The sequence below is a fragment of the Ranitomeya variabilis genome, chromosome 2 (genome assembly GCF_051348905.1).
Source record: "Ranitomeya variabilis isolate aRanVar5 chromosome 2, aRanVar5.hap1, whole genome shotgun sequence".
Lineage (NCBI taxonomy): Eukaryota > Metazoa > Chordata > Amphibia > Anura > Dendrobatidae > Ranitomeya > Ranitomeya variabilis.
The window spans coordinates 624,369,737-624,391,674 of NC_135233.1; the positions used below are offsets into that span (position 1 = coordinate 624,369,737).

At 46.2% G+C, this 21,938-nt stretch overlaps 1 protein-coding gene across 2 annotated transcripts in view; it reads right to left on the reverse strand.

The window, feature by feature from the left end:
• Window positions 1–20,814: 20,814 nt before the first annotated feature.
• PRSS54 (serine protease 54) overlaps window positions 20,815–21,938 on the reverse strand; it is a 6,517-nt gene continuing 5,393 nt past the window's right edge. For both annotated transcript variants that reach the window (XM_077288968.1, XM_077288969.1), the window contains exons 5-6: window positions 21,255–21,409; window positions 20,815–21,182 (exon numbers count right to left, since the gene is read on the reverse strand). In XM_077288968.1, the coding sequence (XP_077145083.1) occupies window positions 20,841–21,182; window positions 21,255–21,409 (497 nt within the window). In that variant the 3' untranslated portion in view covers window positions 20,815–20,840. The remainder of the gene's footprint in view (window positions 21,183–21,254; window positions 21,410–21,938) is intronic.

The window sequence follows — 21,938 nt, forward strand, 5'->3', positions numbered from 1 at the left end:
CTCATCCACACGCGGCATGGGATACGCATCCCTCACTGTTTTCTCATTGAGCTTACGATAGTCTACACAAAACCGTGTAGTCCCATCCTTCGGCACTAACACTACGGGGGATGCCCAGGGACAATCTGACTCTTCAATGACCTAAACACAACATCTCTTGTATCTCATGTCGCATCCCCTCTCGTACAGACTCAGGGATGCGGAAGGGGGGTTGTCGCAGGGGGGGGGTCTGATCCTGGGTCTTAACCTTGTGTTGTGCCAGGCGAGTGTACCCTGGTCTCCCTGAAAATATCCTCTGTCGCTGCCTCAACAACGCCTCCGCCTGCTGTCTCTCCCGGGGACCTAGGTCTTCACCCAAGTGTACCTGGTCCCATGTTTTAGACTGAGTCCTTTCCCCTAAAACATCAGGCAAGGGAAGTCCGGCTAAATCCTCTGCTTCAGGTGCACAGATGGCCACTACCTCTTCAGGGTGCTCCCGGTAGGGCTTCAGCATATTCACGTGGAACATGCGGATAACCCTGGGGTCGTCACAATCGGCGACATTATAGGTGGTGTCGGCTATTTTCCCCACTACCTGGTAGGGCCCCTGCCATGCAGCTTGGAACTTGTTCTGTCTAGTGGGCTCTAACACCAGGACCTTCTGTCCTATTTCCAAGGTGCGCTCTCTGGCCCTCCGATCGTACCATACACGCTGGTGCCGCTGAGCCTCCTGCATGTTCCCACGTACAGCCTGGGTCAGCTCCTGTAGGCGGTCCCGGAATTCCAGCACATAGGGTACAATAGGTACCCCTTCTATGATGCCCTCCCTTTCCCAGTGTTCTAGCACTAAGTCTAGGGGTCCCCTTACCCGTCTCCCGTATACCAGCACGAACTGGGAGAACCCCGTGGATTCTTGGGGCACCTCCCGATAGGCAAACAGGAGGTGAGGCAAGAATTTCTCCCAGTCCCTGTAGGTCCTGGTAAAAGTCCCAATGAGTTGTTTTAACGTCCCGTTAAAGCGTTCACACAACCCATTGGTTTGCGGATGGTACGGGGAGCTTCTAATGGACTTTACGCCGCACAGCTTCCACAGTTGGTTGGTCACCTCTGCTGTAAACTGGGTACCCTGGTCCGAGATAATCTCCCGGGGAAATCCAACCCATGCGAAAACCTGGAGCAGGGCAGCCGCCACCGTCTCTGCCAGTATGTTAGGTAATGCAACTGCCTCTGGATACCGTGTAGCATAATCTACCACTGTCAATATATACCTTTTCACTGACAGACTGGGTTTGGCTAACGGCCCTATCAGATCGACCGCTACTCGGCTAAATTGTTCCTCCACAATGGGGAGGGGGCGTAATTTGGCCTTGCATCGATCTCCCCTCTTGCCAATGCGCTGGCAACTGTCACAGGTCTGGCGGTACTGACGAACATCATAGGTTACCCCCGGCCAAAAGAAGTTTTGTGTCAGACAATGCCTGGTGCGACTGACGCCGAAGTGCCCGGCCAAGGGTATGTCATGAGAGATTCGCAGTAACTCCTGCCTGTACTTCTTGGGAACTACCAGCTGTCGTTTTATAGTGAGTCACGTCCCTGTGTGGTGCTGCTCTGTGATCCGGTAGAGGAGTCCCTGCTTCCATACAAACTGTTCCCCTTCCAGTACCCCTCTCCCCTCTTGTGCCTTCCCACGCTATCCCTCCAATGAAGGATCCTCAAGTAACTCCCTCTTAAATTCATCTGGTGTGGCCCAAGAAATGTGTCTGGCTATGGGAATACGTGTAGGGCTGGGATGTCTTACCTGGGCCTCCTCTGAGTGTGATTTCGCCTCCGCAGCTCGAGCTTGTCTCCGGGTGGTCACAGGATATGTCACAGCCAGAGGGGCAACTGAGAAGGCAGACAACATGGGCCCCATGTCATTTCCCAGCAAGAAATCTGCGGGCAAATCCTCCATCAAGCCGACCTCAGTTTAGGTGAATCCGGGCAGTGGGCAGTCGATGTATGGCTCCCCCTGCTACACGGACTGCCACTGTCCGGTCCGTCTTCTCTTAGTCCCGGACGAGATGAGGCTTCACAAGGGTCAAAGTTGCCCCGGAATCTTAGTCCCTGCATACGTTTCCCATTAACCCACACGACCTGTCGATGCTGTTGTCGATTATCTGCCCAAGCTGCCTGCACGGGGTCCACTTCATGCAGCACTTCCTCCATCTCTTCCACCCCTTGGTTAGTCATCGCCCCCAATGTCGGGTCAACTTTGCCTTGGTAGCAGTGTACAGCGGCCCGGCTGAAGGTAGCTGTTCCCGCCTTTGGCCACTGGCTATGCTGAGTCCGGTTGGGACATTGTCTTTGCAGGTGGCCCAGCTGACGGCAGGTGTGGCATCGCGCCCCAGGGGAACTGTGGTAGGCCGGGTTTCTAGCTGGTCCCCCTATAATCTTCGGTGGTTTGGGGCCCTCCAAGTCCATGGGCGGACCCCTAGTGACCATCTTTGATCCGGACAACTGAGGCCTCCTGGCATCATGATGTTCATCGGCCAGACGAGCGGCTTCCTCAAGAGTCGTTGGCCGCCTGTCCCAAAGCCATTCCTGTGTCTCGGGGGTTAGTCCATTAAAGAATCGTTATAACAAGAAGAGCTGGAGGACGTCCTCCTTAGTGGTTGCTTGGCTCCCTTGTACCCACTGTAGCAGTGACCGCCGTAATTTACAGGCCCATTCAGCGTGGGTATCGATTACTCGTTTTATAAGTCCGCGGAACTTTTGGCGGTATGCCTCTGGTGTCGGCGCATACCGGGCCAAGATCACTCCTTTGATCCGCTCATAGTCCATACAGTACTCATCAGGTACCGTGCGATAGGCGTCCGCTGCCCGGCCTGTCAGCTTGCTGGCCAGAATCTGAACCCGTTCCTCCGGCTTCACTTGATGAAGGGCACACTGCCGCTCAAAGTCCTGCAGAAAGCCATCAATGTCTTCCTCTGCCTCCCCCAACTGTCGGAAGGCATTATACTGGAACTTTTTGTGGCTTACTGTTGAAGGTACCTGGGCGGAGGCCAGAGCTCCCCCTGCTCGCTGACTCTCCTCTCTCCGCTCTGCCATCTCCATCTTGGCTAACTCTATCCTGGTCTGCTCTGCCATCTTTTCCTTCAGATCAGTACGCACATCAGCCATCACCTCTCGTATGATCTCTACTGCAGGGTTTGGGCCATAGAACGCCAGTCTGTTCTTTACCTCCCTCTGGAATTCAGTCTCCTCCACGTTCACATTGGGGGGCGCTGCACTATCGTGTTCCATGATGGCTGCTATCAAATCCGCTTTTGTTTTGTTGCTGGCGATTAACCCTCGGACTTCCACCAGATCTTTTAATGTAGTCCTCTTTAACTTCTGGTAGTTTTCCATTCATTCCTTTCCTCCTGTAGAAGGGGTCTCACATCCCACTGTCTGCCACCAGTGTAACGGGGTCTACTGTGCTGTAGTACCTCTTTAGGTACCACCCCGTGTTTCAGGAGGTCCACTCTGCCTTGGCTGGATTCTGAATGAAGGACGCTGGCTGGAATTCCTTGATTACATGGGTGCATATAAAATCTCACTGCTTCTCCACGTATTTCCAGTCTAACAACACTTTATTCACAGCACACAGAAAGAATATATAACACCGATACAGAGGGCAGGCCAATAGAAAAACAGCAGACCAGACATACATTACAATAGCCGCAGGGGGCCAGAGCCTGCCGATATTTACTGTGGGAATTACAAAGGTGGGGGTGTTCAGAAGGAGAATATCTTGTCCAGAGGCGCAGCCTGTGGACTGATGCATTTCACATGGAACCTATTATACATACATATACTGCATAACATATTCTTGGTGCTGGGGGGTTCTGTAACAGCGGCACGAAGCGTCTGATTATTGGTGATACCGTCATTTGCGGCACAAAGAGTCTGTGATTATTGGTGATACCGTCGTCTGTGGCACAAAGCGTCTGTGATTATTGGTGATATTATCTGCGGCACAAAGAGTCTGATTATTGGTGATACCGTCATCTGCGGTGCCACGGATCCCTTCTCCGTGGTGTCACTTTTCGTCACGTGCCTACTCTCACACATGACTTGGGGTTGTGCCTGCAAGGGTTAATCTATCTCCCCACTCTCAGTCCAGCATTCATCCTCTGTCCTATGCTGTAATGGGAGCATAAATCACACACCGACCCAGGCCACAAACCCGCTCATACGCGCTGCCACCACTCATCGAATACATGGGCGATGAGTCCCAGAAATAATAATACTAATAAAAATATGTCTATCACTCATAAGGCTCACACACCTCAAGGCTATGGATTCTTTTAGAACATTCAAGGTTCAACTTGTTAAAGTTTTATACTTTAATAACAAAAGGTTCAATGCTTACAATAAGAAAAAGGTATAAAAATATGATAATAAAAAGACATACAACTTATGCAAAACAGTATCAAAATAAAGAGAAACTTACAGAAATTATCTAACTGGTAGTTGCTTTCTGCTCCCTGGGGTAGGATGAATGTAGATTGGCTCAAATCAGCTTCTCAGGCTGCCCCCATCATGTGAACACAATTCTCTGTCTGCAGCCTAAATTTATAACTTTGGTCTGAGGTCAGGTTTCTAGACCGGCCCCTCAGGCCAATATCATAACTGCTGCCTGTTTGATTGGGCACAGCCGCTCTACTAATGAATATATATTATTTTCCTCTGGAGACACTTGTGAGATGGTTCCCAGGAATAGCTAACCTCCAAGCAATTAACATCTCCCCTCCAAGCACTAGGAGGTGTCAAGTGGTCCTTTCTTCTTGGCTCTAGTTAGGCCTCCTGGTGAGATTTGGAGACAGAGGTCATAAGGTACCTTCACACTAAGCGACGCTGCAGCGATACAGACAACGATGCCGATCGCTGCAGCGTCGCTGTTTCGTCGTTGTGTGGTCGCTGGAGAGCTGTCACACAGACGGCTCTCCAGCGACCAACGATGCCGAAGTCCCCTGGTAACCAGGGTAAACATCGGGTTACTAAGCGCAGGGCCGCGCTTAGTAACCCGATGTTTACCCTGGTTACCATTGTAAAAGTAAAAAAAAAAAACACATACTCACATTCCGGTGCCCGGCGTCCGCTTCCCTGCACTCCTCCTGCATCCTGTGTCAGCGCCGAACATCTCCGGCATCTCCCACAGAGCACAGCGGTGACGTCACCGCTCTGCTTTACGGCCGGCACTTAAACAGGATGCAGGAGGAGTGCAGGGAAGCGGACGCTGGGCACCGGAATGTATGTGTTTTTTTTTTTTTTACTTTTACAATGGTAATCAGGGTAAACATCGGGTTACTAAGCGCGGCCCTGCGCTTAGTAACCCGATGTTTACCCTGGTTACCAGTGAAGACATCGCTGGATCGGTGTCACACACACCGATCCAGCGATGTCAGCGGGAGATCCAGCGACGAAATAAAGTTCTGGACTTTCAGCAACGACCAGCGATCTCACAGCGGGATCCTGATCGCTGCTGCATGTCAAACACAACGATATCGCTAGCCAGGACGCTGCAACGTCACGGATCGCTAGCGATATCGTTTAGTGTGAAGGTACCTTTACTCGTCCCAAGGAAGTACCCATTAACACCTAGGTGCGACTTGCCTTCAGGACAGATGTTACGTTATCACTAGTCACACATATAACCCTAGACCCATATAGATATATATATATATACATTCACCGGCCACTTTATTAGGTACACCATGCTAGTAACGGGTTGGACCCCCTTATGCCTTCAGAACTGCCTCAATTCTTCGTGGCATAGATTCAACAAGGTGCTGGAAGCATTCCTCAGAGATTTTGGTCCATATTGACATGATGGCATCACACAGTTGCCGCAGATTTGTCGGCTGCACATCCCAAAGATGCTCCATACAAGGCAGGATGGATCCATGCTTTCATGTTGTTTACGCCAAATTCTGACCCTACCATCCGAATGTCGCAGCAGAAATCGAGACTCATCAGACCAAGCAACGTTTTTCCAATCTTCTACTGTCCAATTTCGATGAGCTTGTACAAATTGTAGCCTCAGTTTCCTGTTCTTAGCTGAAAGGAGTGGTACCCGGTGTGGTCTTCTGCTGCTGTAGCCCATCTGCCTCAAAGTTCGACGCACTGTGCGTTCAGAGATGCTCTTAGGCCTACCTTGGTTGTAACGGGTGGCGATTTGAGTCACTGTTGCCTTTCTATCAGCTCGAACCAGTCTGCCCATTCTCCTCTGACCTCTGGCATCAACAAGGCATTTCCGCCCACAGAACTGCCGCTCACTGGATTTTTTTTCTTTTTCGGACCATTCTCTGTAAACCCTAGAGATGGTTGTGCGTGAAAATCCCAGTAGATCAGCAGTTTCTGAAATACTCAGACCAGCCCTTCTGGCACCAACAACCATGCCACGTTCAAAGGCGCTCAAATCACCTTTCTTCCCCATACTGATGCTCGGTTTGAACTGCAGGAGATTGTCTTGACCATGTCTACATGCCTAAATGCACTGAGTTGCCGCCATGTGATTGGCTGATTAGAAATTAAGTGTTAACAAGAAGTTGGACAGGTGTACCTAATAAAGTGGCCGGTGAGTGTGTATATATATATATATATATATATATATTTATGCACATATTTCACCACATGCGGCACAGAGTCTGTGATTATTGGTGATATCGTCATCTGCGGCACGAGGCATCTGTGATTATTGGCGATACCGTCGTCTGCGGCACAAAGCATCTGATTATTGGCGATACCGTCATCTGCTACACGAAGCGTCTGTGATTATTGGTGATACCGTTGTCTGCGGCACGAAGCGTCTGATTATTGGTGATACCGTTGTCTGCGGCAAGAAGCGTCTGATTATTGGTGATACCGTTGTCTGCGTCACAAAGTCTGTGATTGGTGATACCGTCATCTGCGGCACGAAGCGTCTGATTATTGGTGATACCGTCATCTGCGGCACGTAGCGTCAGTGATTATTAGTGATACCGTCATCTGCGGCACGAAGGGTCTGATTATTGGTGATACCGTCTGCGGCACGAAGCATCTGTGATTATTGGCGATACCGTAGTCTGCGGCACGAAGCATCTGTGATTATTGGCGATACCGTAGTCTGCGGCACGAAGCATCTGTGATTACTGGTGATACCATCGTCTGCGGCATGAAGCATCTGTGAGTATTAGTGATACCGCTGTCTGCGGTACGAAGGGTCTGATTTGGTGATACAGTCTGCGGCACGAAGCATCTGTGATTATTGGTGATACCGTCATCTGCGGCACGAAGCGTCTGATTATTGGTGATACCATCATCTGCGGCACAAAGCATCTGATTATTGGCGATACCGTCATCTGCGGCACGAAGCGTCTGTGATTATTAGTGATACCGTCATCTGCGGCACGAAGGGTCTGATTACACTGTGTTCCAAATTATTATGCAAATTGGATTTAAGTGTCATAAAGATTTAATTGTTTTGTTTTTCAAGTAAACTCATTGATGGTATTGTGTCTCAGGGCTCAATGGATCACTGAAATCAATCTTAAACACATGTGATAATTAGTTTTCCAGGTGATTCTAATTAAAGGAAAACTACTTTAAAAATGATGTTCCACATTATTAAGCAGGCCACAGTTTTCAAGCAATAAGGGAAAGAAAAAGGATCTCTCTGCTGCCGAAAAGCATCAAATAGTGCAATGCCTTGGTCAAGGGATGAAAACAATAGATATTTCCCGAAAACTTAAGAGTGATCTTCATACTGTTAAGAGATTTGTGGCTGAATCTGAGCACAGACGTGTTCCTGCTGATAAAGGCATAATGAGGAAGGTTTCTACCAGACAAGTTCATCGGATTAAGAGAGCAACTGCTAAAAAGCCATTACAAACCAGCAAACAGATATTTGAAGCTGCTGGTGCCTCTGGAGTCACTTGAACATCAAGGTGTAGGATCCTTCAAAGCCTTGCTTTGTTTCATAAATCTACTATTCGGCCACCCCTAACAGTGTTCACAAGCACAAACTGTTGCAGTGGGCCCAGACATACATGAAGACCAATTTTCAAACAGTCTTGTTTACTGATGAGTGTCGAGCAACCCTGGATGGTCCAGATGAATGGAGTAGTGGATGGTTCGTGGATGGCCACCATGTTCCAACAAGGCTGCGACGTCAGCAAGGAGGTGGAGGAGTCATGTTTTGGGCTGGAATCATGGGGAAACAGCTGATGGGGCCCTTTAAGGTTCCTGAAGGTGTGAAAATTACCTCTGCAAGGTATATAGAGTTTCTGACAACTTTCTTCCATGGTATAAAAAGCAGAAACGTGCTTTCAGGAGCAAAGTCATCTTCATGCTTGACAATGCACCATCTCATGCTGCAAAGAATCGCTATGAGTGATTGGCTGCTATGGGCATAAAAGGAGATAAACTCATGGTGTGGCCACCATCTTCACCTGACCTCAACCCTATAGAGAACCTTTGGAATATCATCAAGCAAAAGATATATGAGGGTGGAAAGCAGTTCACATCAAAACAACAGCTCTGGGAGGCTAGTCTGACTTCATGCAAAGAAATACAAGCAGAAACTCTCCAAAAACTCACAAGTTCAATGGATGCAAGAATTGTGAAGGTGATATCAAAGAAGGGTTTCGGCCTCTCACAGTTTACTAATTCTCCTACGCATGAGGACGGGAATACTCTGGACCTGGTTTTCTCCCGTCCCGGATCGCTGCACGACTTTACTAACTCCCCTCTCCCGCTTTCGGACCACAACCTTCTTTCCTTCTCTGTCAAGAATTGTCTCCTCACTCGGGACACCCGCACTTACCACACTTATCGGAATACACGTTCCATTAATACCCAGCAGCTTATGGACAATCTCCACAAATCTTTAGCCCCCATCTCCTCCCTCTCCTGTCCAGACTTAGCATTGTCACACTTCAATAATACACTGAAGAATGCCCTAGATGAAGCAGCAGCTTCTACACGCAGAAAGACCCGACAGAGAAAATGGCAGCCCTGGCACACTAAGCAAACACGCTTTCTTCAGCGTTGTTCAAGGTATGCAGAGCGGCAGTGGAGAAAGTCTCTCTTAGCAGAAGACTTCATCCACTATAAGTTCATGCTCAAAACCTATAACTCTGCCCTTTATGTGGCCAAACAATCCTACTTCACCACCCTCATCACCTCACTATCCAACAACCCAAAACGACTTTTTGAAACCTTAAACTCCCTCCTGAAACCTAAAGTACAGGCCCCCATCACCAATCTCAGTGGTGAGGATCTGGCCACTTACTTCCTAGAAAAAATCAACCACATCCATCTGGATATCTCAGCGCAATCTCCTCTGCCTGGATCCCCTTCCCTGCCGCACCTCAAGCTCACTAGACATCTTTGAGCCTGTCTCAGAAGAAGAAGTTTCCAAGCTCCTCGCTTCTGCTCGGCCTACAACCTGCAACAGTGACCCCATTCCTTCACCTCTCCTGCAGTCTCTCTCACCAGTGGTCACCACTCACCTGACTAAAATATTTAACCTCTCTCTTTCTTCAGGTATCTTTCCCTCCTCATTTAAACATGCCATCATAACCCCTTTACTTAAAAAGCCATCCCTGGACCAGAACTGCACTGCTAACTACAGACCTGTATCTAACCTTTCCTTCATCTCTAAACTCCTGGAACGCTTGGTCCACTCCCGTCTAATCCGCTATCTCTCGGAAAACTCTCTTCTTGACCCCTTACAATCTGGTTTCCGCTCTTTACATTCCACTGAAACTGCCCTCACTAAAGTCTCTAATGACCTACTAACAGCTAAATCCAAAGGTCATTGCTCTCTGCTGATTCTCCTGGATCTCTCTGCCGCATTTGACACTGTGGATCACCAGCTCCTTCTCACTATGCTCCGCTCCATAGGCCTCAAGGACACAGCCCTCTCCTGGTTCTCCTCCTACCTCTCTGACCGCTCCTTCACTGTATCTTTCGCCGGCTCCTCTTCCTCTTCTCGTCCCCCCTTACTATCGGGGTTCCGCAGGGCTCAGTCCTAGGCCCCCTCCTCTTCTCTCTATACACGGCCCCTATTGGACAAACAATCAGCAGATTTGGGTTCCAGTATCATCTCTATGCTGATGACACCCAATTATACACTTCTTCCCCTGTCATCACCCCTACCCTAATTCAAAATACCAAGGATTGTCTGTCTGCTGTCTCTAAAATCATGTCCTCCCTCTACCTGAAACTAAATCTCTCCAAAACAGAACTTCTTGTGTTTCTCCCTTCTACTAACCTCTCTCTACCCAACATCGAAATTACCCTGGAGGGTTCAACCATAACTCCCAAGCAGCATGCCCGCTGTCTTGGGGTCATATTCGACACCGAACTTTCCTTTACTCCCTATATCCGATCACTCACTCGCTCTTGTCACCTGCATCTTAAAAACATCTCCAGAATCCGACCTTTTCTCACCTTTGAAACTGCTAAGACTCTTACTGTCGCTCTTATTCATTCTCGTCTGGACTACTGCAACTCTCTTCTGATCGGTCTCCCTCTTACCAAACTTTCTCCTCTCCAATCCATTTTGAATGCGGCAGCCAGGGTCATATTTCTGTCTAACCGCTTCACCGATGCCTCCATCTTGTGCCAGTCATTACACTGGCTACCCATTCGCTACAGGGTCCAGTATAAACTCATCTCTCTCACCCACAAAGCCCTCCACAGTTCTGCACCGCCTTATATCTCCTCTCTCATCTCTGTCTATCGCCCTACATGTGCCCTCCGTTCTACAAACGACCTAAGGCTAACATCCCCCGTAATCCGAACCTCGCACCTCTGTCTACAAGACTTCTCTCGTGCTGCGCCAGCTCTCTGGAATGCACTTCCCCAGACGATCAGACTGATACCTAGCCCCGACCTATTCAAGCGCGCTCTAAAAAACCATCTCTTCAAACAAGCCTACCACATCAACTACTCAGTAAACTAACTTTGCCCTGTTCCCTCCTTCCAAATATCACTCTGAATCTGCACCCTACTATTCATCTGTCTCCACACCCTCCATGCACATGATAACTGCACTTGATACTTGATTATTGCACTTAAACACACGGCCTGATGACTGGATCATGCAGCTTTGTATGAAAATCCCTATGTATTATAATTGCCAGACCTGAAATAACAAGCACTTTGCACCTATTGTGTCCCCCCATTTCCTTGTAGATTGTAAGCTCGCGAGCAGGGACCTCACTCCTAATGTCACTGTTTAAATTGTCTTAACTTGTATTGAATGTGCCCGTATAAGTCCCCGCTTAATTGTAAAGTGCTGCGGAATATGTTGGCGCTATATAAATAAAGATTATTATTAAGGGTTCCTATGTTACCATGTAACTTGGCCTGTTAGGATGTTTTGGAGTTAAATAGCTTTTTTGTTCACTGAATGTGACCTCCTAATGCTGCAAATTCCACAAATGAGGATTTTCAGTTCTTTAAAACATGTCAAATGTTTAGAAATTCTACTGTGCCTAATAATTTGGAACAGTGCATTTTGAGTTTGTATTCATTTTGGAGATTATACTGTTATCATTGGGAGGTTTCTTCAATAAAATTCGATGTATACTCTAACGGGTGATGACTTTTATTAGACTGTCATTTGCACCAACCATTTAGGAAAATCAGAGAAAAATATAATTTGCATAATAATTTGGAACATAGTGTATTGGTGATACCATCTGCGGCACAAAGCATCTGTGATTATTGGCGATACCGTAGTCTGCGGCACGAAGCGTCTGTGATTATTAGTGATACCGTTGTCTGCGGCACGAAGGGTCTGATTTGGTGATACAGTCTGTGGCACGAAGCATCTGTGATTATTGGCGATACCGTCGTCTGCGGCACGAAGCGTCTGTGATTATTGTTGATACCGTCGTCTGTGATTATTAGTGATACCGTCATCTGCGGCATGAAGGGTCTGATTATTGGCGATACCGTCGTCTGCGGCACGAAGCGTCTGTGATTATTGTTGATACCGTCGTCTGTGATTATTAGTGATACAGTCATCTGCGGCATGAAGGGTCTGATTATTGGCGATACCGTCTGCGGCACAAAGCATCTGTGATTATTGGCGATACTGTAGTCTGCGGCACGAAGCATCTGTGATTACTGGTGATACCGTCGTCTGCGGCACGAAGCGTCTGATTATTAGTGATACCGTTGTCTGCGGCACGAAGAGTCTGATTTGGTGATACAGTCTGCTGCACAAAGCATCTGTGATTTTTGGCGATACCGTCGTCTGCAGCACGAAGCGTCTGTGATTATTAGTGATACCGTCATCTGCGGCACGAAGGGTCTGATTATTGGCGATACCGTCTGCGGCACAAAGCATCTGTGATTATTGGCGATACTGTAGTCTGCGGCACAAAGCATCTGTGATTACTGGTGATACCGTCATCTGCGGGCACGATGTGCCAGTGATTATTGGTGATACCGTCATCTGCAGGCACGATGTGCCAGTGATTATTGGTGATACCGTCATCTGTGGGCATGATGTGCCAGTGATTATTGGTGATACCGTCATCTGTGGGCACGATGTGCCAGTGATTACTGTTGATGTAGTCATCTGCGAGCACGATGTGCCAGTGATTATTGGTGATACCGTCATCTGCAGGCACGATGTGCCAGTGATTTTTGGTGATACCGTCATCTGCAGGCACGATGTGCCAGTGATTATTGGTGATACCGTCATCTGCGGGCACGATGTGGGAGTGATTATTGGTGATACCGTCATCTGTGGGCACGATGTGCCAGTGATTATTGGTGATACCGTCATCTGCGGGCACGATGTGCCAGTGATTATTGGTGATACCGTCATCTGCGGGCACAAAGTGCAAGTGATTATTGGTGATACCGTCATCTGTGGGCACGATGTGCCAGTGATTATTGGTGATACCGTCATCTGTGGGCACGATGTGCCAGTGATTACTGTTGATGTAGTCATCTGCGAGCACGATGTGCCAGTGATTATTGGTGATACCGTCATCTGTGGGCACGATGTGCCAGTGATTACTGTTGATGTAGTCATCTGCGAGCACGATGTGCCAGTGATTATTGGTGATACCGTCATCTGCAGGCACGATGTGCCAGTGATTATTGGTGATACCGTCATCTGCAGGCACGATGTGCCAGTGATTATTGGTGATACCGTCATCTGCGGGCACGATGTGGGAGTGATTATTGGTGATACCGTCATCTGCGGGCACGATGTGCCAGTGATTACTGGTGATGCCGTCATCTGTGGGCACGATGTGCCAGTGATTATTGGTGAGGATATGGCCACTTACTAAAGACTATTTGACCAATGCCTGTAGAGCGGAGTCCACGGCTCTAAGGGATGCAGACTTTTTCCAGCACGGAGCACCGGTTGCATCGATGTTATTGTATTTTATTAGTGATTTTCTTGCTTGTCAGTTCAGCCTCGGAAATCAATGTTTCTATTCAGTGACAGTAAGCAGAGGAAGACTTGCAGGTTAAATCATATGTAAACCTAAGGCCAGACCCCAGTAGTAATCAAGGAACTCTAACAATCCATTGTTCTTACAGCCACTAGGCCCATTGTGTGGATGGGGATTATAGACCCTGGGGAGTCATCACTATACAGGTGTTGGGATGCTGGAATATACTTCATTCTTCAAGCTAAAAGCAAATGTTTAAGTGGGAGGGAGTAAAAGAAGCCACATGGTTTATCGGCAGTTGGGAGAGTGACTTAGAAGGGAGGATCGAGGATGACGTCATGGAGCACATGGATGGATGGCCTATGGAGTTTGGAGATTAGTTGTTGACTAGAGGGGTACCCATGAGCTTACGGTCGTGATATCCATCATCTGTAGGCAGGACTGTGGAGTCTGAGTCGGAGCCCATTTTGGTGGAGTTGGAGTCGGTATAAAATGGACCGACGCCGACTCCTAAAAATGTAATAGATTGGGTACAGTAGTTCAATGCAGTTTGTGGGGAATATTTTTTTCATAAGAATTTGGTAAAGTTATGAAATGTCCTATAAATGTCTGTCCTATTCCTGATCGAAGATCTAGTCTTTTAGCTGAGATGAATCTGTGCTGCAGTTTATGTTCATGATAAGTAGTGAAGCTGCCCTCTACAGATAAGGGGAAAAAATAACAAACACCGCAGGGAAGGAAAGTCTACATTCATCTCAGAATTTCTGGAGTGAACAGAAAAGCAGCATTAAAGAAGGTAAGTACTTCCAAAAGCATATCTAAACTTTCAATAAACTGCATAAATCAATAGTCCAGTATATGTTGTCTCTGTATGCTTGATGTTTTAGTTTGTTTTTCCTCTTAGCTCATGTTTGGAGAAATTATCTGCTCTGATGACTTACATACACTATACATAGAATATAAGGGGAAAAAAATGTTTTCTAACCTCTCAAATTCAAAATACAGTAACAGGATCGATGAGGACATATATATTTGTGTGTGTGTGTTCTACAATGTGATTCAGTACAAACATGCTCGCTCCCTCCCTCCCTCCTCCCCTCTTCATAGACTGAAGAAATATGATGTGAAGCATTTAGTGAGCTGTATGTACCCTGCTGAGACAAGCCTTGACATTGAAAGTTCAGAGTAAAGCTATTTAACAACACATTTTACAAACTTTATACTTATCATCTGTCAATTTACATAATCACAAAATGTCTAAGAAGCATCTTATGAAGTCAGCTGTATTTGAGCATTTCACAGTGACTCAAGATAATAAACATTTTGTGTGTCTGTATAAGTGACCCAGATGAAAACGAATGCTGTGATGCCAAAATCGGTGCATACTCAGGCAGTGGTAAAAATGCTCCTTCAAGAGCTTGCAATCTAAAAAGACATTTACAGTGCTGCCACACGGAAGTTTACAAAGCTGTGACTGAAAAAGATCACAGCACCAAGAAACCAGCCACTTCCAGCCAGGCAAAGGAGGAGGAAAGAGCATCTCAAACGTCAGTTACAAGATATTTTGTAAGTGACAAATTTACTGTAACAATGACAGCAGATGTGTTTGAGACAGCTCATCGAGCTTTTTGTGAAGGACTGTGTACTATTACCATTATTATTTGCACAACCAGCTTTTACAGCTCTTAATGGAGAAATGGCACGCAAACTTGGTGTTTCTCTGGAAAGAGAAAGTATTAGAAAATTAGTGATTGAAGAAGCCCTTAACCAAAAGGAAGATCTTAAAAAGACTCTCAAGAGACACTTTGTATTTCTTAAAATGGATGCCTGCACACGTCACAGAGTGAACTATTTTGCTATCAGCGTTCGATATATTTGTGACAACAAAAAAATTGTTACTAAGACACTGGCAGTAAAAGATACTAAAGCTCATCACAGCAGCCAGTTTCTCCAGACCTTAAGGTACCTTCACACTGAGCGACTTTACAACGAGAACGACAACGATCCGTGATGTTGCAGCGTCCTGGATAGCGATCTCGTTGTGTTTGACACGCAGCAGCGATCTGGATCCCGCTGTGATATCGCTGGTCGGAGCTAGAAGTTCAGAATTTTATTTGGTCGTCAGGTCGGCGTGTATCGTCGTGTTTGACAGCAAAAGCAACGATGCCAGCAATGTTTTACATGGAGCTAACGACCTGTGAGAACGATAAGTGAGTCACCGTTACGTCACAGGATCGCTCCTGCATCGTTCTGGAGCTGCTGTGTTTGACGTCTCTACAGCGACCTAAACAGCGACGCTGCAGCGATCGGCTCGTTGTCTATATCGCTGCAGCGTCGCTAAGTGTGACGGTACCTTTTAGTGTAAAAAGTTTTGCAAGATTATGAACTAAAAAAAGAACAGGTTCTTGCTATTGTAACTGATAATGCTGCAAACAAGATAAGTACAATTAAATTGATGAATGAGAATAATGAAGGTGAACAGCAGCTAGAAGAACATTTCACATTCAGTATGTTGGAGATGGAAGCCACAGTCCTGTTCCCAAAATGGAGGAACAAACCGATATTACTACAGAAGAACTGCAAAATGATTCTTTACAAGTAGATGATCTTGTTGAAGCTGCTTCACACCTCTTTCCTATTTATCACGTGCACTGTGTTGTGCTCACGCTGCAGCTGGGAAAAAGAGAAAGTCTGCAAGAGGGACATGCTGGAACTCTGATTAGCAAAGTGAGGAAATTGGCGATTGCTGCCAGAACCCCTAAAATTGATCCATCTTGAAGAGACGAGCTGGAAAAGGGGCAATTGTGTATCAAGCCACTCGGTGGGGCAGCGCCTATTTAATGATTGAGCACCTGCTTGAGCTGAAACCCTTCCTTGTAGATACGGCCAACTCTCAGGTAACCAGGGCCGGCGTTAGGGCCAGGCAGACTAGGCAGCTGCCTGGGGCCCCCACTCCCTTGGGGGCCCCCAGCATCTACAGCAGAAGCTTCACTGATAATAGCATTATCAGTGAAGCTTCCGAGTAGAGACTGGTTAAGGACCTGTAGTGACATCACGATCAGGTGACCTGCCATGTGACCGTGATGTCACCACAGGCCATGTACTCTGGGAATGTTTGTAGCAGTAAAATAGGAGCCTGCAGTGAAGCACAGGAGCAGCGGCCACTGAACCTCCCCCATCAGCGTGATAGAAGTGCTCATTGGCCAGCGCCCTGTCCTGCTGAACGGAGCCTCTGAGGGGAAGGGAGAGAGACCCAGCACCAGTACCAACCTGAGCCGGCAGATAAGTAAAGAGCACCGTCCCACTGTGTGTGTGCTGCTCCTGGTGATGATGGCTCCTGTCCTGCTGTCAGCAACTCCTGCTCTTGTCGGCAGTCCCAGCAGAGGAGAGGGCAGAAAGGTGTCTGCTGGGAGCAGGAGGAGCTGCAGCTGATAGTGTGGAACATCTCATTCCCTCCAGCATAAAGGTGTGTGTGTGTGTGTGTGTGTGTGTGTGTGTGTGTGGTGTGTATAGCGTGTGTCATGTGTAGTGTGTGCTTATGTGAATCACATGTATCAAATGAGCATTTGTTGTGCTGCATGTGTGTGCCGTGTATGTGTGCATGTATAAGTGTGTCTTTGCTTGCCGTGTGTGTGTGTGTGTGTATGTGTATATATATATATATATATATATATATATATATATATATATATATATATATATATATATATATATATATATGTGTGTGTATATATATATGTGTGTGTATGTATGTGTGTATAAATGCGTGCCATGTATGTGTATAAATGCATGCCATGTATATATTTGTGTGTATAAGTGCATGCCATGTGTGTGTTTATGTGTGTGTAAAATATATATATATATATATATATATATATATATATACGCTATGTATGTGTGTATGTATAAGAATGCTATGTATGTGTCTGTGTATAAGTGCATGCCATATATATGTGTGTGTATATAAGTGTGTGCCGTGTATGTGTGTATGCGTGCGTGCCATGTACATGTATGAATGTGTGTGTGTATAAGCATGTGTCATGTGCGTGTGTGTTTAATTGTGTGTATATATATATATATATATATATATATATATATATATATATATATATACTTTCTTGCATTATTCTATATAAACATACAGTGATAGTGTGTGTGTGTGTGTGTTCCATGCACATTTTAAAATAATGGTTGAACAGACTAGAGTGTATATATATATATATATATATATATATATATATATATATATATATATATATATATATATATATATATATATATATATATATATATAAACACACACACACACAGCCCTGCTGCTTATAGCATGATACTATATGGGGACAGATTGATCTACTAGTGTTCTGTCCCCATCATTCGATTCGTCCTCAGACGATGTAAAGAGGCCGAGAAACAAGAGCCAAACGACTTCAATGTTGTCAATCGCACGCATCGAACGGTCTGAACTCAACGCATGTAAATGCAACCAAAATGTTTGAGCGTCATGGTGCAATATGTATGTGAGCATTGGGGGCCTCATTTTAAACTTTTGCCTAGGGCCCCACTTTGTCTAAAACCGGCCCTGCAGGTAACACTACATGAAGGTCAATGGACGCAGGTGGCTGAATTGAAGGAATTGCTTCATTACCCATTTACAGTGGCTAAAAAGTTACAAGCTGAGGATTTACCTCCTGACATTTTTATAAAGGAGTGGAAGAACTTGTTTTGCCTGTCCCAAAAAGGAGGTTTAATGGCAGATGGCATTGCTGCTTCAATGAAATGGAGACACTACTATTACAAAGTAAAACTCCTCTGGCAGCTGTTTATGTGGACCCGAGTCATCGTATATTGCTGGGTGATCAACAGCTTACTAAAGGAAAAGAAGCTCTGATTGAGGTAGCAGTTAGGTTGAGTGGCTACAGGACGGCCAAGAGCAAGAGGACTCGGGTCCTGCCAGTGCTGCTGCTGCTGTTCCTTCATCCTCGTCAGATGAAGAGTTTGATTTTGACAAGTATTTGTATATACCTACAAAGAAAGGCACCACACAAATACTCAATTTTAGAACAGTTTTTATTTATATACTTTAGAAGACTGAAAAAATAGTCATAAAAAGCCTACAATAGGCAGCAGGTAAAATACACTTAATGCAGGAAAAGGGGAAGACACCTGGTGAGACATCATAATCATATATAAACACGTGTGTGATGTATGCTCACATTGTATGGGATTAGCACATATGCTCTAGGATATATAATAGATAATAAATATAATGAGCCAATCAAAAAATAATAAGTTACTAACAAATTATAATGTTTAAATAAGATATGTGGTCAGATACATGAGGCTTGTGCCATATAGGACCACATAAAAACAAGTGTTATAGAAAGAGCCCATATACACATATAATTCAGTTTACATATGAGTACATATTTACCCAACAATAGAGCAATGACCAGGCGTCCACCACACCCGACGCGCGTTTCGCAAGGAGTTGCTTCGTCCAGGGACGACCCCTGGACGAAGCAACTCCTTGCGAAACGCGCGTCGGGTGTGGTGGACGCCTGGTCATTGCTCTATTGTTGGGTAAATATGTACTCATATGTAAACTGAATTATATGTGTATATGGGCTCTTTCTATAACACTTGTTTTTATGTGGTCCTATATGGCACAAGCCTCATGTATCTGACCACATATCTTATTTAAACATTATAATTTGTTAGTAACTTATTATTTTTTGATTGGCTCATTATATTTATTATCTATTATATATCCTAGAGCATATGTGCTAATCCCATACAATGTGAGCATACATCACACACATGTGTTTATATATGATTATGATGTCTCACCAGGTGTCTTCCCCTTTTCCTGCATTAAGTGTATTTTACCTGCTGCCTATTGTAGGCTTTTTATGACTATTTTTTCAGTCTTCTAAAGTATATAAATAAAAACTGTTCTAAAATTGAGTATTTGTGTGGTGCCTTTCTTTGTAGGTATATATTCTATATATGGTGAACCACTATTGGGTATATCATTGGTGTTTTGACAAGTATTTGGATGACATGGAGCAGGCAAAGCGTCGCCACAGGGAAAAGATTCCACTCCCATAGAAAACTGACCATATTTCAGCAACATTTTTCACTTGCTCTTAAAGAAGTAAGAGTTCAATTGTTCCTCAAAACTGACTGTGCACGAGGCAATTCCTTAACACCCTGAAATTGTTAGAGATGTCACCCATGTGGTCACTGCTTTACCACCAACCCAAGTCACTGTAGAGAGGTCGTTCTCCAGCCTTAAGATAATTAGGTCAGATGTGAGGTCATCTATGAAGGCGATAATATTTCTCAGAACAAATTCATAGACTGCACAAATGTTGTTCAGTACGTTTTTGTTGAAAACTATTTTTTTTCCACTTACTGCAGAGTGTATAATTGTAAATATGCAAAAGTTTTATTGTTCTAAAGTTGTTTTCCAATATATTTTATGTTCTATCTAATTGGCTTGATTATTGTATCATAATAAAGATTAAAAGCCTGATGTTACCACTTTACTATAGTAAATGTATCACTTAAACATGAGCCATCTATGAGGGAGTTGGTGTCATGGGAATTGAGGAGTCGGAGGTTTGGCTTACCGACTCCACTGTCCCGTCTGTAGGAACATAGGCTGTGACTGCACACTATACTGGCTGGAGATGCCAAAAGTTGGGAGACAGTGGCTATCACCTGATACGGCGGCAGTGGAGCCTCTGATCCCAGGGTGGGATCTTGTGGACTGCAGACATTGTATTTTGGTCATCTACATGGATTTGTTGTACAACCATGGCCGTAAGGAATAAAAATATAGTTGCATCATTAACCTGCTTAGGTGATTATTATAACCCACAACCTCAGATCTTCAAAGTCTGTTGGCATGGAACACCTGTAATTATTGGTGATATCATCTGTGGGCATGTAGGGCCTGTAACATGGCATTTGCCACATCAATCTGGCAGCAAATAGTGACTTTTTGATGCAATGGTGCATTATGGAGGTACCGTTCTAGGGAAGAATGCTTGGACTGTGTGCTGTGCCGCACCACCACTGACTACCGCCAATGTAGGGGCTCCTGCTCTTCTGACTGACCAAGGTCGTAGGAGTCAAATTGCCTCTCCCTGTGACCGGTTTGCGACACATTCCTGGTACGTGGCATGGGTTGGTGCCAGTCACTGCTTTATGTGTTGTGTTGTTGTGTCACGTGTTGAGTCCATCTTATTCCTGACTTCCACCTGTGTGGAGTATCTGGCCGCCTTCGCTGGCTCTGGTCTCAAGCCCTTCCTGGCATATGGGGCCCAGTTTCCCTGAGCCCTCCAGACACTTCTCTGCAGCACTAGGTGGCGGATGTACAAACTCTCTGCACAGATTCTTATCTTGTTGCTCTGTTTTATTTCACAATGTGATGAAAATGATGCAGAAAATGAGAAGTACGCCGGCCCTGGAGGAGCAGCCAGAAGTCTTGGGCGGCTCTTTTTCACTGTAATAATCGTACAGCAGCTCTTCTGTTCTCTCCTTGACTGCAGCTCGGAAATGCTGCAGCAGCAGATTCACCATATTGATGGTAGGAATGAATGGCCGCCCTGCCTGCGCAGTGTGAGATGAAATCCAGTGACTGTAGTACGAGGTGCGAGTGTAGAGGACTGGAAGGTAGGGCCTCATCCCTGCCCCAGAGAGGACTCCAGCCAGCAGCCATTGATCTTTTACCTGACATGACACTGGGCTGCCACCGGTCCCCTGCAGAGGAAGCGCATATAGAAAACATAACATCCATCCACTATGGTCTGGACCTGGTCACAGATATCTTACCAAACATCCAGGAACATGAAGCCCTCGATGGATGCAGCATGCAGTTGATACTGTCCTTTGTAGAGGGCAAGGGGTCATGTTCTCCACAGACAGTCTGCACCAAGACATTGAGCCTGAGGGTCCAGTCAGAGGGGAGAGCGGTGATCCTGAGCGTCCTGTCAAGCAAGAGGGGTGATCCTGAAAGTCCAGTCAGAGGGGAGAGCAGTGATCCTGAGCGTCCAGTCAGAGGCTAGATGGGTGGTCCTGTGCATCCTGCTGGAGAGGAGCGCAGAGAACCAAGGCATCCTGTCACATAGAAGCACAGAGATCCTGAGCATCCTCCTAGAGAGGAGTTCAGAGATCCCAGGCGTCCTGTCACATGGAAGCACAAGGATCCCGAGCATCCTGCTGGAGAGAAGCGCAGAGATGCCAGGCGTCCTGTCAGATGGAAGCACAGAGATCCTGAACAGCCTACTAGAGAAGATCAGAGATCTCGGGCATCCTGTCAGATTGAAGCTCGGGGATCCCGAGCATTCTGCTGGAGAGGAGCGCAGAGATCTCAGGTGGCCTGTCAGAAATCCAGAGCAACCTACTGGAGAGGAGTGCAGAGATCCCAGGCATCCTGTCAGATGGAAGCACAGACATCCCAAGCATGCTGCTGGAGAGGAGCAAAGAGATCCCAGGCATCCTGTCAGATGGAAGCAC